General features: G+C 38.0%; 1 protein-coding gene across 1 annotated transcript in view; it reads left to right on the forward strand.

Moving 5' to 3' along the window:
- The first annotated feature begins 2,482 nt into the window (after positions 1-2,482).
- The window catches only part of LOC115928596 (sushi, von Willebrand factor type A, EGF and pentraxin domain-containing protein 1-like), a 37,045-nt gene continuing 23,891 nt past the window's right edge, over positions 2,483-15,636 (forward strand). Inside the window, exons 1-8 of the mRNA XM_030996006.1 lie at positions 2,483-3,540; positions 9,134-9,389; positions 10,606-10,782; positions 11,654-11,818; positions 12,298-12,471; positions 13,454-13,633; positions 14,660-14,857; positions 15,360-15,608. Coding sequence (XP_030851866.1) covers positions 2,839-3,540; positions 9,134-9,389; positions 10,606-10,782; positions 11,654-11,818; positions 12,298-12,471; positions 13,454-13,633; positions 14,660-14,857; positions 15,360-15,608 — 2,101 coding nt within the window. The 5' untranslated portion in view covers positions 2,483-2,838. The remainder of the gene's footprint in view (positions 3,541-9,133; positions 9,390-10,605; positions 10,783-11,653; positions 11,819-12,297; positions 12,472-13,453; positions 13,634-14,659; positions 14,858-15,359; positions 15,609-15,636) is intronic.

The raw sequence follows: 15,636 nt of genomic DNA on the forward strand, positions 1-15,636 counted from the left end.
ACACGATAAAATTGACGATATCGTGAACTTTATATCGTGAACTTTTCACGATAAAATTCACGATATCGTCAATTTCATCGTGAAAAGTTCACGATAAAGTTCACGATATCGTCAATTTCGTGAATTTCTTCGTGAAAAATATGCGATAAAATTGACGATATCGTGAATTTTATCGCATATTTTTCACGATTTAGTCTATTCGCGATGTCCCTTCGAGCCACCATAGGTGAGAGATTAACAAAAAAGGGATAAAGCAAGAAGATGTAAGGGGCCGGGGTAAGGGGGACGGGGTGAGAGAGGCGAGAGAGACAAGATTGTGAAAGCAAAGCACAAAACCCGGCAAAACAAAAACCCCTTCAATTTGTTATTACAAATTATGACAACTCCATGTTAAAACACATCGGCCTGAAAATAAATGCTGTTCTGTTTATATCACAAACCGCTCTTGATAAGCGATTCCTGAATATGTTCCTGCTTTTGTCGACATCATTTTGAGATTCATTTTCGTAGGCCTATTGAATTGAATTGAATTGGTAAGTTTTATTGTTTTTATTAAATAAAAAACAATCAAAATCATGGCTAAAAGCTGAAAGGCCTACTACTTCTTGATTTCATAAATGAAATAATATAAAGAATAAGAAAAAGGAATCATGGTTGATAGTAAATTAGAGTTTACAATTAATAAATTAAAATTTAGGATACAAGAAAGAACCAAAAATCAGACGAGTGTCCTCCAAGTCGTGTAGTCAACAGATATTTAATTATCTGGATTTTTATAGCGCATAATACGAAATACTGTCTTTAAAGTAAGGTACACTATGAACATGACAGACAAAGGAAGCGGACAAAATATACAGTTCCTCAGGTAGACAAAGGAACATCCCTTCACTGCTATTATGTAAAAAGTTGAATATGCATGTGACACCTGTTCTACAAATTTTTACATAATAGCAGTGAAGGGATGTTCCTTTGTCTACCTGAGGAACTGTATATTTTGTCCGCTTTCTTTGTCAGTAAAGTTCATAGGGGTAAATGCCTGAACTAATTAGCTTAATTCACTCGCCCATCGATTTATTTCCATAATTTCTAAATACATTTGGTTTGTTCAAGTTTTCGGAATCTCCTAGAATAAATATTAAAGGGGGAGAAATCATCTTGCTCCAATGCATTATTAATAAGATTATTAAAAATTGTTTTATTTGTGATGGTAATCTGCAAGTAAAGGGATGGATGCTGACAAGCATCAAGAACATACCTCACAAGGAGAGCTGAGAGGCAGTAGCAAGGAGCTTCACGACGGGAATAAATCATTTGACCTCAGATCAAATTGGTATAAACGCCCGTGAAAATGACAGTAAAAAAGAGAGAGATGAAAGTTTATTGACATAAGCGTTCTGTGCGCGTGTGATAAGTGATATCAGAAAGATCCCCGCTGATGTGTGGTAAGGATAACGTCAACCGACAAGGGATTATTTTTCATAGGATGAGCAAGGTTCAAACATTTTTATCATATTTCAGAAAAAGTTATTCATTCAAACTTTGCACCCTGCGAACCCCCCCCCCCCCCCCCCCCCCCCCCCACATGCGGTAGCTACGCAACTGCAAAGATTGAGACTATCATGTGGTGTTAACTTATATCAGAATCATCAGCTAAGTTGACATTGCTAAACTTTATTTGGTTAATATCCCATTGAACCTAAATAATAAGTAAAAAGTAAAAAGACTACTCATCGCATCATAATTATCATTTTAGATGTGTAAGTTGTAAGTTGTGAGTACTGTAATAGTATATGGAATATAATATATATAGAAAAAGAGTAACCGACGTTGAAAGGGACGTTAAGCAGTCATACAATAATGATCAATCTGATTATGGTTATACTAATACAATCAGGGAGATCGTCACTGTGTTTAGTGGCCATTAGGATTAATGTCCTCAACCAACATATTTAGGTGGTAGGTAAATGTGGTACATCTAATTGCAAACTTTAGATATAAGGGGAGGAGTTTGGAGAGGGGGGGGGGGGAGAGAGATAAACAAACAAATATACATGTACATGTATATACATAGGGAGGGAGAGAGAGAGAGAGAGAGAGAGAGAGAGAGAGAGAGAGATCATACGATCAATTTACATTTTATTTCATCCATACTTATGGTTTTCTTCGGTGCATCGTTTTCTCCATAATTAAGATGATGACAAGAAAGTGTAACAAATGAAACAAAAACAAAGTAAAATTGTTTGAATGTAGAAGTCGACTATGTTTTTGTTTTCCACGGAAATGTTAATGATTAATTGACAGTAAAGAACCCAAATTGAATTTTCTTGAGAACAATGAATGATCAAGGGCTATCGTTTGCAGGCTACTGTTTGCGGACAACCGCTAACATGTTTTTACTTTTGATAACTGCTAATCCCCCTAGCCCCTGTTTCGCAGTGGACCTACGATTCCACACACCCCGTTATAGCTCCAGACAGGTGTTCTTATACCGTCTGCCTGCCCTAAACCATCCCACACCAGAGGAAGGGCTCTCTGCATGCGACTACCTACAGTGCTGTTAGAATAAACGTAACCTTTCCGGAGTCTGGCTGTGATTTGTCGCTCTCCGTATATCACTCCCAATGAACCCTCTTTGTTGATCTATATCATGTTCTTGCTGTTGAATGCGGTGATTTGATCATTATCTGTGCTAGACAGCAGCTTTTGTATGATATAAACATGAATACGGAATGCATACTATATTCGAGGATTTATTGCTGCTGGCAGGATGGAGGATAATGCTGTTTTGAGGATGAAATCATTGTTTTATTCATAGTTTGAACGCGTTTAGTCGTAACGATGGCAAGGTATTATTATCTCATCAGTGTATTGCTACCTTTCTTGTGTTTCTCATTGTCTTTTGTGAGAGGACTCCCGGCAAGAGCTCCAGACTTAAAGCTGCTTCTCGCTTCAGGAATAAATATCTCTTTTCCAGATGAACATCGCCAGCTGGAATTTGCGGATTACCCTCAAGCTGATGGCTTAGTCAGCCAGCCCCGTCCCGCCGACGATCCGTTGCCTCTCCCTCTCATCCAATCCTTATCCTACCTCGATATCGACCTGGAACAATCTCATCATGAGCTTTATGAGGCGCTCTGGAGGAACGCAGACGTTCCCATGGATACATCGTCTGCTACTAAAATAGATGTCCTCGGGTATCTTCTCAAGAAACAAGTAGAGAAACTCCGTCGTGTCAGCAATGGCCAAGTCGAGTTGGTCTTTCTCGTCGACAGCTCGGCCAGTGTCGGGATCGAGAATTTCTTCAATGAACTCAAATTTGTGAAGAAACTTTTGGCGGACTTTACGGTAGCACCCGATGCGACACGAGTAGCTATAATCACTTTCTCATCCAAACATCGAGTTGAGTTGAACGTTAACCAGCTTGATAATAGCATCGCAGGTAAACATCATCATAAATGTGCTCTCTTGAATGAAGACCTTCCCAAGATTACATACGTCGGTGGAGGAACGTACACAAAAGGAGCTTTCGAGCTTGCCAAGGTACGTATTGAATGGTTTAGAGATATTCATGATATTAAAACAAAATTTAATATGCTTTTTGTTAAACCTCATGAATCATCCTTTTGAAGTTTCACTACAGACGTAGACATTATATATTCATGTAGAGAAGAACTCCAAATTAAAAGATAAAAATTGGAAGATAGAATTACAGTCTTCAATTATGTTATACTGGTGCACTATGGAATTGTAGCCTTAATTACCATCCATTTAATTTTCAATAAAGATAAAAAAAAAAATAAGATGAACAGTTGGCCTCTATAATTTACTTAAACTCGCGTAGAGTCTAATTGGGAAGGGAGAGAATGTCGGTATTAGCATTCGAAGAATATATATTTCCTTGACATTTGTACATTGAGAGTTTTGTTCAACGTTGTGTAGCATTACATTTAATACAGATTAAACCAAGCGCGAAAACGGTTAGTTTTTGGCATTTATTTCTACAATAAATATCACGAACGGCGTATATATCGATTTCAGGTAATAATGTGGGGTCATCAATGAAAGGCTAAACCTCTCCATTATAACTATTAAGGTCCAGTTAAAGCCACCCAATAGAGCAATTTCATGTCTTGTCTTTTTTTGGCAGTAATACCTACAACCGTGTAATATGTTCACGAACATAATTGCATGTGCAGTTTAAGTATCTTCCAAGGAAGGGAGATTACGTCATATAGATTTCCTGGTGACCTGAAAGTAAATGGTATAGAGGATGATTTAATAGTCTAGACGGAATAATCAACTTAAACCATGGTCGTACGTTTCGTGCTGCACAAAGATTCAATCAGTTTAATTTTGGCCATTACAAGTAGTGGGTTATTGATGTAGACAAGTGCTCATGTACCTGTTACAGCTCATTTTATGTATGTCAATTATGTATGTTATTACCAACGAAAAAAAGATGTCAGTTAGTCAATCAGTAGTGTCTGACAGTGAAGTCTAGAGGATAACGGGTTTCCTTGCATAATTTGAATACTAGGACACTGCTAATGTTTGAATTTTACAGAAAGGAAATACATGGCATATTCATAATTCCTGTAAAGTTCTACGGAATTCGATGTTAGCTGCAAAAGGGACATAATAATAATAATAATAATATTTAGCTTTTATATAGCGCTTAATACAATGTCTCTAAGCGCTTTACAAATATACTATTACCCCGGTCATTGGATTCAGTATCTTTAACATCGAGAAATTTACACAAATCACTTCTGCATTTTGACCTTTAAAATATATCTGTGTTCTCTCTTTATGTTTTCGCAATTCAATCTAATACGATTTCCTCCACTTTGATTAGAAAACCTCTTTTTGAAATAAAATGTTGAGACTTTAATTGGTCATATGGGTTCTAAGTTCATCTATATATCAGGTACCACATGCAGAGCAGTCTGCAATTAATTAGAAGGACTCTATACTATGCATGGTACAGAACACACCATTGTTCAATTGCAGTTGAGAACAAGAAGGGCTTAAACATATTAACAATTAAGTATGCTTTTCTCGCTCTAAACAGACGGTTTTTTTCCCTTTTTTGAATATTTCACTCATGTCGCGACTTTCTTATTACGTTTATGCAATGTTCACATTCATGAAATCTGTTCATATATAGGAAGGAAAACATATCTATGACATCGTTCGATAGTCGCTTGATACAAGAAATCGTGTAAAACGTTTGTGGTTAAGGCACTTTTTGCCATCATGTTTATGGATATTAGAAGCCAACTTTTTTTCAGAGCATACCTTTTGTCAAGTGTACCCAATATATTGCTCGTAAAATTGGGGAACTCGGCTATATAGTGAGTTTGGCAATGTACTCGGCACTCTGGATCTGAAAGGGAAACGGTCTTTTCGTAATTACAGGGCATTAAACAAGCAATCAACCTGCAAAGAATAACAATGCGGTCTTTGCGGATAATATTCCGGTGTTTTGAGAGGGAAATCACGGCTGGATTTCTTTGGTCGCTTTCTCAAACCAAACTATTCCTAGTTTATCTTGCAGCATAATGTGAGCTGCTGTCTTGCACACATGGCCTAGCACAGTGTGAAAAGTGTTATAATGCCATTAGGTTGAAAACATTGGCCCAATTTTAGTGGCACGTTCGGTTTTTTCCTCTTCTTCTTCTTCTTCTTCTTCTCCTTCTTTATTTAAATACATTTTTCACGTTAAAACTAGTTGTCTAGTTGCAACAACTGATTTTGTTCTTATCACCATTTCATAGATTACATTGAGGGATTTCTATTTTCACAAGATTATAAATAACCATCCTGCATAGGCCTTGTGATTTTTCGAATAATCATTGATAGCAATACCATTGACAGTGTACAATTATCAAACACTAGATTGCTGTGTCTGTTTTAATAGATAACTCTTAATCCCGTATGGATTGATATAATCATGAACCCTACAGAAAATGGCTTTACAAGCTAGGAATTCAAAGAACAGAATGGATATTATTAAACTATATTTCAACGGAAAGCAACCAAGAGATCGACTTGTGCGTAGTAAATCATAACACGTCTCAGAGAGTAAAATAATAAATACCTGCTTCTATTCCGGACCCCCATACCACTTTCACCTGTAGCACACATGGAGGATGTGTTTATATTACTTCCTCTCAGTATTAGGGGTGAAAACACTTGAAACAGGTGTGAAAAGAACATTCTGTTTACAAGAGCTTTTTACAGAGTGTTACAGTATATCCAGACATAAGGGCGGCGACATTAGGGGCCGCGGGGCTGATCACCACCACGCCCTCCCCCAATCTGCATAGACACTAATGGAAAATTTGAAAGCAGTTGTTGAGGAAAGGCAGTATACCTTTACTCAAATGTGGAGAATATGCGGGTGTGGGCCTGGTCAAATATGATAACCTTTTCTATGTTTTTTTTTCCGTACTTGTTCATTTGTTTGCTTTTTTGTATTTTTTCCCCGTTTTTTTTTTCTTCTTCGTTTTTCATTTTTCCTCTTTAGCTTGTCAGCTCTTGAAACTTGTATGCATCTCATTCCTAGCCACATAATTCCAGATCCGCTAGTGGAAAAATGAAAAGGGGTCAGCCCCCTCTTTCAGTTTCCGTTCCCGGCCCCCCACCCTTAAACAAACACACACCCGATATTTCGTCGCCCCTGTTCACATCGTCAAGGGCAATAGAAGGACGCGCGTGCCCCTGAAAATATTTATGCGTCTAAATCTTTTTTTGTTGTTGCAAAGATCCAGAAATACCGAATCTACACGACTTTGTATACATTTCGAGAAAATAATAAAACTCGAAGGAATTTCTCTGCAGATAAAATGATCAATAATCACATGAAGAGCATTTGACCAACCAATGAACAAAAGACATATTTCTAAGACGGATGGAGTAGGCTATTTAAACAAATGATTAAGATTGAAAGTTAGTGACCGAGGAAATATACTTGTCAGACTAAGAGTTTTCGTGTGTTTAATCGATTCGATCACTAGTTGATCGCGGTAGAGGTGAGATTCAGGTGTTGATTATTATCCTGATTGAAGTGTTCACAGCTTGTATGCCAGACATTACCTCTAAATACACGTCAATGCCATCGGAAGTGTTCACTCATATGACTTCACGGTAGACAAGACCTGAGTACACTGTTAGCACATTGATCGGTCACGTGATCTGTATCATGCAGTGGTTGGAATGGAGATTCAGACAGAAGGTAAATTAACACCTTTCGTGACTACACCCATTGTCATGCACAGCACTTTTAAAATATGTATTCAAAGGCGTAGCCAGGAGGCACAAGGGGGCCATGGACCTCCTCCCCCGTTCATCCGCTGAAGTGGGTTTGTGTTGACTTATTATGAAGATTGTAGGTTGATCAAAGTGATAACCCATATTTAAAGATCCATTTCCCTTCCTAGACCAACGTGCAATGTATTTTTTATGCAAACAACCATTGCAAATTAACTGACAATGTGCCATGTGGTGAGAACATGAAATAGCTCTGGGGCTTATATAATTCATATTGTCTAGGCCTCGTACTAGCAGATTATCATATTTCTCTTGATTTATGGTGAAATTTCAAAATACCGATCATTTTTTGATAACTTTGAAGTTTCTCGTTGGGGGGAGCTAGGTGGGGCCGGGGAGGTCCTAAGGAAAATTTCAGAAGTTGAGTATCGGAGGCAAAACAGTGGATTTAATGGGATAATATGAAATGAAATATATCTACTGTCGCTCAGTTTTTAAGGGTTTAGACTTTGATGTGAAGTATGACTTTAAAGCTATTATTGCATTTCCTACATTATAGTGATAATTTTCATTATGCATTTCGCTTTAAAAAGAAATTAGGTTGAGTTCCGGGGAGAGGTGAAAAAAATCATGAGCTTTTTCCTTGTAATTATGCAAGTGTGGAAGAACATCAGAGAAAAAAATTTCACTGAAAAGCATAGATCTTCAAATGCCTTCATATTATAAATATGACATGTAACACTAACAGCTTAAAAATGTGGGCCTCATTTTTCTCCACATGTTCGTGTAGTCCTACATATTTTTTCTGTGTACAGTGCTTGTTACCTTAACCAAGACTGGGCCAAATTTCGTATCATTTGATGACTCCAGAACTTTGCAGTACACACCAATTTAGTTATATGCTATATAAAATAATCAACCTTTTCTGATCGATTCCACACTGTTTCTTTCACAATGTAATCGCATGACCAGAACTCAACTTTATCTTTAAGTTGTCATATATCCTTCCCGTTTCTAGTTGTCCTCAAAGCACGTGCTGATTGGACTTTTTAAACTTCCTTCCCTAGTTTTGTGGTTTTCCTGTAAGAGCAGGTAGAAGCATTGGTGACGTTTAGATAAGCATTTCCCAGTGCGACATTTCTAGAAGAAGAAAAAATTATATTTTGATATAGCAAGTTACCTCAAGACGATTATAACCCATAACATAATACAAAGTCAACTGTTAATACATGTAAATAGGAAAGTTGTATAATGTGTCCAAAACGTTTGCTTCATATGTCCTTTTTTAACATCTTGAAATGATTCGAATTACATTGCATTGTTTCCTTATATAGTGGCGATGGAGACTGGTGGGAGCGCATTAGAATTATATGTGCAGCTCTCTATATGATAATTGATAACCTCTATTGTCTTTCACTCCAAAAATGTAAGGTCTTTTTCCCCATGAAGGTAAATTGGATGAGCTGAGAAAATTAATTTGCTTATTGAAAAACGTAAGGTTCCCTTGCCTTATCCCCTGTTCTGACACGCGCCACACCACCCCTAAGCCTTCTCCAATCAGTCAGGATAGACGGATCTAGACGGATATAAGATGTTACACATTTCTAAACATATCACCTGAAAAGGGATCAACAGAGGCCTTTTTTTTATCAATGAGAGGAACAAAATCAGTGTACTCATGAATGAATATATACATGTACTTTAATCAGACGTGGCGGTTATTTCTATTCGATTGTTGAAGGGTATAGTGGGTTGAATGCCCCCCCCCCCCCACCCTACCCACTTTCCGTACTCCGTAGCTGCCCCGTACACCTTTACCATTTATTCTGTAAAGAGTTTATTCTTATGCACCTTTTGCCAGAAAGTGCTGCAGGGGGCGCGTGCCAACTCGACCCAGGCCGTGTTTCTACTAACAGACGGTCTATCCAACGGACCTAACCCTGTACCCGTGGCAGTCAGTCTTAAGGATGATGGTGTGGAGGTGTTCTCATTCGGGATCAGGGACGGCTACATCCCAGAACTGCTTCAGATGGCCTCAGAGAAGAAAGATGAACACTGCTATATTCTCGACAGCTTTGCAGAGTTCGAAGCTTTAGCACGACGGGCACTTCATGAAGGTGATGTATACCAATATGACAGGAGTGATGCATTGAAGATTTTCCAAATTCAAGCTTGTAGACGAGTTGGATTATTTAACCAAATAAATCTATTCTAAAATTATTTCATACTTTTGCTCAATGTTACGTCATGCTATGATACACACATTAGATTTGCGTTATTGATGTCGGTGCTGTTGTTGCTCTTCCTCTTTTTATATCTCGATCTTGAGGAAATGTAATATTCTTCTTCCTCTTCCTCTTCTTCGTCTCCTTCCTCCTCTTCTTCTCATTTTCTTCTTTTCATTTTTTCTTCTTCCTCTTCCTCTTTTGCTTTTTCGTCTCCTTCTTCCTCTTCTTCTCCCTTTTTCTTCTTTTCATTTTTTAAATTACTTTTGCCTATTAGTTTGAAAGGAGTGCAGGTAAATAGGCGAAAGAACCTTATAAATTGTTGACAAATATATTTCAGATAAATGTGAAAGGCATATGGTAGCGAATGCTATCTGCCAGAAAAAGAGTTGTGTCACAGAAAACGGTGATAATTTACAATGTCAGATACATAAATAGATTTTACCTGTCATTGCTATCAGATATATGTGGATAAACTCTGATGGTAGCTCTATGATCGAGGTCATACAATGTAAGTTATTTGGATAACAGGTGTAGCAACCTTTTCAAAGGTCAGCCCAACGTCCTTCTTGTCTGTGATATTCTTCTAGTTATACTGGAAACATTGAGATCAGAAGACTTTTTTTTTATGTACAATGTATATGCAATTTATGCACACCTTCTCATTCAAACAAATTCTTTTGGGGGCAAGGAGGCTTTCCCAATGCCTGCCTGAAAGTACAGTAAGTATTATTTCGGGTGATAAACCATTTTCGTAATGTATTCATGCCAATTTATTATAGTTGCTAGACTTCTTAAAAGGAAGAAAACACATTTAAAAACGTACCTCTACACTTCTTAATTTGTCTTTAGATTAAGGGACATCAGCACCTTGTACTCTCTGGAAAAGGTGTTATATAAATCCAATTCTACTTCCACTTCTTCTTCTTCTTCTTGTAATTGCTAATTATTATAGTTATTATTGATCATCATTATTAATATATTTGGTATCATTATTATTATTATTATTATTATTATCATTTTTATTATTATCATTTTCGTTATTTTTTTATAACATTATTAAATGAAGTATCCTAGTCTATCAATACATCACACGCTTATTCCGCAGATCTACGGATGGGTGAGTTTATTGAGGAGACGCCAGAGAAATGTTCATCTCGATGTCTAGGTGAGAATCACTGCTGTGATGCGATGGCATCGTGTAGGTGTGGTACCCATACAGGATCCTATGACTGTGTATGCCCTGCTGGCTTCTACGGCAGTGGACTTCGAGGAAAATGCACCCGTAAGTTTAAAGTATTACATGAAACGGGAATGAACCCTCCACAGGGTGTTGATGTGGGGATAACATGACCAAAAAAATTACTGTAAGAATTAGAAAAATTGATTATCAAAATTATTCATGTCCTCTTTTGTCTGGATTTGCTACTGGATTTGGGCACAATATGTGCTTCATTTTCTAGTTGTGCTTATAAGGTTTAAATTCTCCTTCTCTAGCATGGTGGCAGCAGTGGGATATATAGACTTCACGCTATCGGAATGACTGGTAATTGAAACTGGTGGAGGTGTAGTGACATAGTGGTTCACTCACTTGATTCTCAATTTAAGGGTCGAGGGTTCGAATCCTGAGCATCCTTTGGCAAGATATCAATCCACATTTGCCACTCTCTACCCAGCTACCCAGGTGCAAATGGGTAATTGGCAATTGTCTAGCTAGTGGAGTAATACTAAATGCAAGCCCCTCATGAAAAACAGTTTCGTTGCCGATGAGGGTTTCCTGGGTAAACAAATGGTTTTTGTTATTAAAAACCCATGATGAAATGTTTCATCGTATTGCCTTTATCGATTGTTCAATATCGCATGTCAATCCTGTCAACCAATATCACAACAAATAGAATTGGAAAGGAAATAATAAATATATATCCATATAAACAAAGAATCAGTCATTATAATGTCATGAATGTTATGGAAGTTAAGCATATTGAAGATTGAAAGTGAAAGAAAGTTGTTTTTAAGAGTGTCAATTTCATAATTCAATTTTAAAAGAGAAAAAATAAGAGGGAATATACCACATTATTTTGTTTCTATCTCGAAGAAATTCATTGACAAATGTTTCTTTGTATAACAAACTTGGCCTGATTTCCCTCCTATTCCAGCTTGTCCAATCGGAAGCTACAAACGAGACGCTTTACCCGGCGGGATCAACACATGTTTACCATGCCCTGATCAAAACCATGTGAGCCCTTTTAACAACACTAGTCCTAACATGTGTGTATGTAAGGATGGATACAGATGGGATATAGCTACACACAGGTGCAAAGGTAAACCCCCCCCCCCCCCACACCCCCTTTTTCCCCGTTTTACCAGGACTAAAGGGTGTAAAATTGTTTTTTTAGCTTCTGATAGTATAACTCAATTATCAAATAAACATTTACTTTACTTGTACTATAAAAGAGAACTGTTGCTGAGCTAGCGCCATGAGCGTCCCTCGACGGTGTGTGCGCTCTATAAGTTTACACTACCGTATTATTATAAAAACGATTTACTATTATTATCCTGCAATATCTCTTTGTAGGAGTAATATTTTAAGCTTATATTTTGCAAACAGTATAGCGACATGGAACCCCTTACATGAAGTGCAAAACATGTTTCGGGGATTGGTACACTTGAACTAAAAAAAAGGTTCTGACCTATGGGGGGAAAAAAATTGGCAATGCAAACATTTTCCCATCTTTTTGTAACCATTTGTCAATTATAGATTTTTTTAAAAATGTTTAATACTGTTTCTTTGCTCTCCTAGTTATCCACTGTCCTCTACTACAAAGACCAGAGAGTGGTGAGTTCGTCGAGTGTAGCAACGTAGTGAATGGAGCCTGTGCGATCCGATGTAACCGCGGATATGAAGTGACGGGTAGCAGTATCCGACTCTGCTTCTCAAATGGAACATGGTCTGGAGAAGGTTTTGATTGTCGAGGTATATCTATCAATCATATATTAATTATGTCAGGCGTATAGTTAAAAAATATAAAAGCTCTTTGACATTTTCATGTGTAATTTTCGTAAGCGTTGAATATTCTGTAATGCATCTTATAATGATTGTATCTGTCTTATGTAACAGTTAATCAGGTGATAAAGAATTCCAACCAGGTCGGCACACACCAGTTTTATCTAGAGGAGGGGATTGCCCCTGGGGATTGCCCCAAACATTTGACTGCTGTAGCGACTTGTTTACGATTCTGCGATTATTCTTTAGTTTTGTATACAGATGCACTTCTTTTTCGTGCTGATGTACAATGTTTCTGTTTTTTATAATAGTGAATGGTAGTAATTCTCTACACTGCTAGATACACGGACAGCACAGACTTTACAATTCGTAATAGTTTATATCTCTCCCTAGAGCCTCTTAATCTTTATTGGTATAAGTTGTTTTTCCCCTTAAAGGTAATACAAGTTTTGGGAAATTTTGAAAATTGGATGGATAGTGATTCTTTACAATTTTGATATATTTAGATGCCCCTGTGGGTGTATTATAAGCACTAGAAAATTTAGCTTCTGAAACACTTTTGATTTCATGAAAAAATTAATATAAAAATTTACCGGTGCTCCCGGTAAACTTGGATAAATTTCAAATAGCGCCTACGGCCGTGTCATGGTAGCTGCGACCATGAAAATCTCAGAATATGTAGTTGTGATATATAATTTCCAAACGGGAATTCCTAATCGGTCGATTTTAGTCAAGAAACATTGTTTTATAGCTTAATTAATATTTTGACCTGAAGAGGGAGCTATACAAAATAAAGAGTGTATTATTTACAATTTCATAACTTTAGACTCGATTTCAACCGCGATAACGATCACTGAATATTGTAGGATCGCATATGCTTCCAATATGTTTATTTGAACCAAATTCATGACCCCATACCAAAACTTTGTATTACCTTTAATGTTCATTACAGTAAAGACCTGTGAGGTATTGACTGCCCCTCTGAATGGATCCCTTCAATGTACCTCTGATGATTATGCGTTTGGTACAGTGTGTGCTGCTACGTGTGATACAGGTTTTAAGCTCATAGGATCACACTCAAGACGCTGTCTACCTATCGCCCATTGGGATGGACTACCCGTACACTGCAGATGTAAGAATACCCCATAAATAATATCTAACGCAATCCTAAAAACTAGACCCTGTTTCATAAAACTTGTCATCGAAACATGTGCCAGAGATCTATGATGAATCTGCTCTTTGCCAATCAACTGTAAGGATATCAGTAGCTTATAACAATTTGTTTATCTTGCTATCAGGCGCGTACGCAGGATTTTTTCAAGGGGGGGGGGGGGGTTTAACATTTATAAATCGGGCCGAAAATTTCGCAACGACTCAGCTAACCGCTTGATAAGCGGGGCGGGGGGGGGGGAAGAGGACACTTTTTTTTTTGGTCCCCAAAAAATCGCAACGGCTCAGCCGACCGGTGAATAAGCGGGGGGGGGGGGGGGGGGGGGGGGGGGGGGGGTAAGAGGAAACCATTTTTTTTTGAAATTTGAAAGTTTGCCATTTTGCTCCGTTGGGGGGAGGTAAGGTCATCTTTTTTAGGTCAGCCATGAGAATATATTTTTTTAATAATTAAAAAAAAAAAAAACCAAAGGGGGGGGGGGGGGTTAGGGGGTTATGGGGGGTTTACACACATAAAAATACCAAAAGGGGGGGTTTAACCCCCCCCCCCCCCCTATGTACGCGCCTGCTTGCTATAATGATAACAATTTTTATGAAACAGGGTCCTGGGATTCCAAGACCTGATGATAAGTCTGAAATTGTAAGAAATCTGTTTGGAATATTGGCGTCCTTGAAACAGACAATTTATAGGATCAAATCAGACTAGAAAAGCCCTTGTGTAAATCTCTGTTTTTGTCCGTCTCTTTTTTTGTCAGTCTGTCAGTCTCTGTCTATCCGTCTCTCTTTCTTTCTCTTTCTCGTCAATACTCACATTCCATTCTCTAACTCTCTGTCAACTCTGACTCCCCTCCCTTTCTCTCTATCTTGGAGGCTTTTACTCCCTTAATAAAATGATATCTCCTTCTTCCTCTGTATACTTATGCTTAAGATTTCGTAACGGAAGATACAAAAGAGTTTTGACAGTAGCAATCATGGTGTAAATTCATTTCAGCCATTCAGTGCCCGACGTTGCCACCTATCCCCCATGGGTTCATGACTCCATCTCACTGCAGTACACAGCGACAAGACTATGGAAATATATGTAAGATTGCATGCACTCAAGGCTTCTACCGGAGAGGGCCTAGGAAGAAAGAATGTATGGCTAATGGGAGCTGGAACAATAAGTTTGATCCAAGTCAGGCGTGTATGGGTGAGTAGACGTATCCTTTCAATGAACAGGCAAAGAACACTTTAACAAAAATATATATATATACAAACACACCGACATAAAAATTAGCGCCACTTTTACCATACAACTTTTGACAGCTCTTTTAGTACCTTTATATCTCTCCTGCTCACTCTAAGTCTTTATACTTATTACAAAACATTATGATTATCAAATTGTATCAGCAATAGTATCAACCACTTCATAGTAGCTCTCTTTTGTTTTTTTAATTTTATGGTCGCCCTAAACTTTATAAATTCACTTAAATACAGTCATAGAACTTCAACTCGAACAGACATTCATTGTCATGTAGCTCTTCGATAAACGTGCCCTAATTTTCAACTTAGTTGCTTGGAAGTAGAATGATAATTTTATGGACCCCTGTTGTAAACAGCTATCAGCTGACAAGGGCAATCCAACCCATGAGTGGTAAATAAATAAACCACATATATCCAAAAATTGCCTGTGTTTTTTGCAACCTATCCAGATTACATAGCACCTTCTTTAGAGTGTCCAACAGCCATCTCGACGGTGACGTCACCGCACCAGGATCGAGTAGTCCTCGAGTGGGACATACCAAGACCTACAGACAACTCCGGAGAGATGCCGCTCCTACGTGCTATTCCCAATGTACACCCGCCCTGGACATTCCCTCTTGGTCAATGGAATATCACATACAGCGCAACTGACCAGGCGGGAAACATCGCGCAGTGTGTCTTTAGTGTGACTGTTGAGGGTAAGGAAATATTGGCATACCGTTTTAT

This window comes from Strongylocentrotus purpuratus, unplaced genomic scaffold, assembly GCF_000002235.5.
Source record: "Strongylocentrotus purpuratus isolate Spur 01 unplaced genomic scaffold, Spur_5.0 spur5_scaffold_3, whole genome shotgun sequence".
NCBI classification, from domain to species: domain Eukaryota; kingdom Metazoa; phylum Echinodermata; class Echinoidea; order Camarodonta; family Strongylocentrotidae; genus Strongylocentrotus; species Strongylocentrotus purpuratus.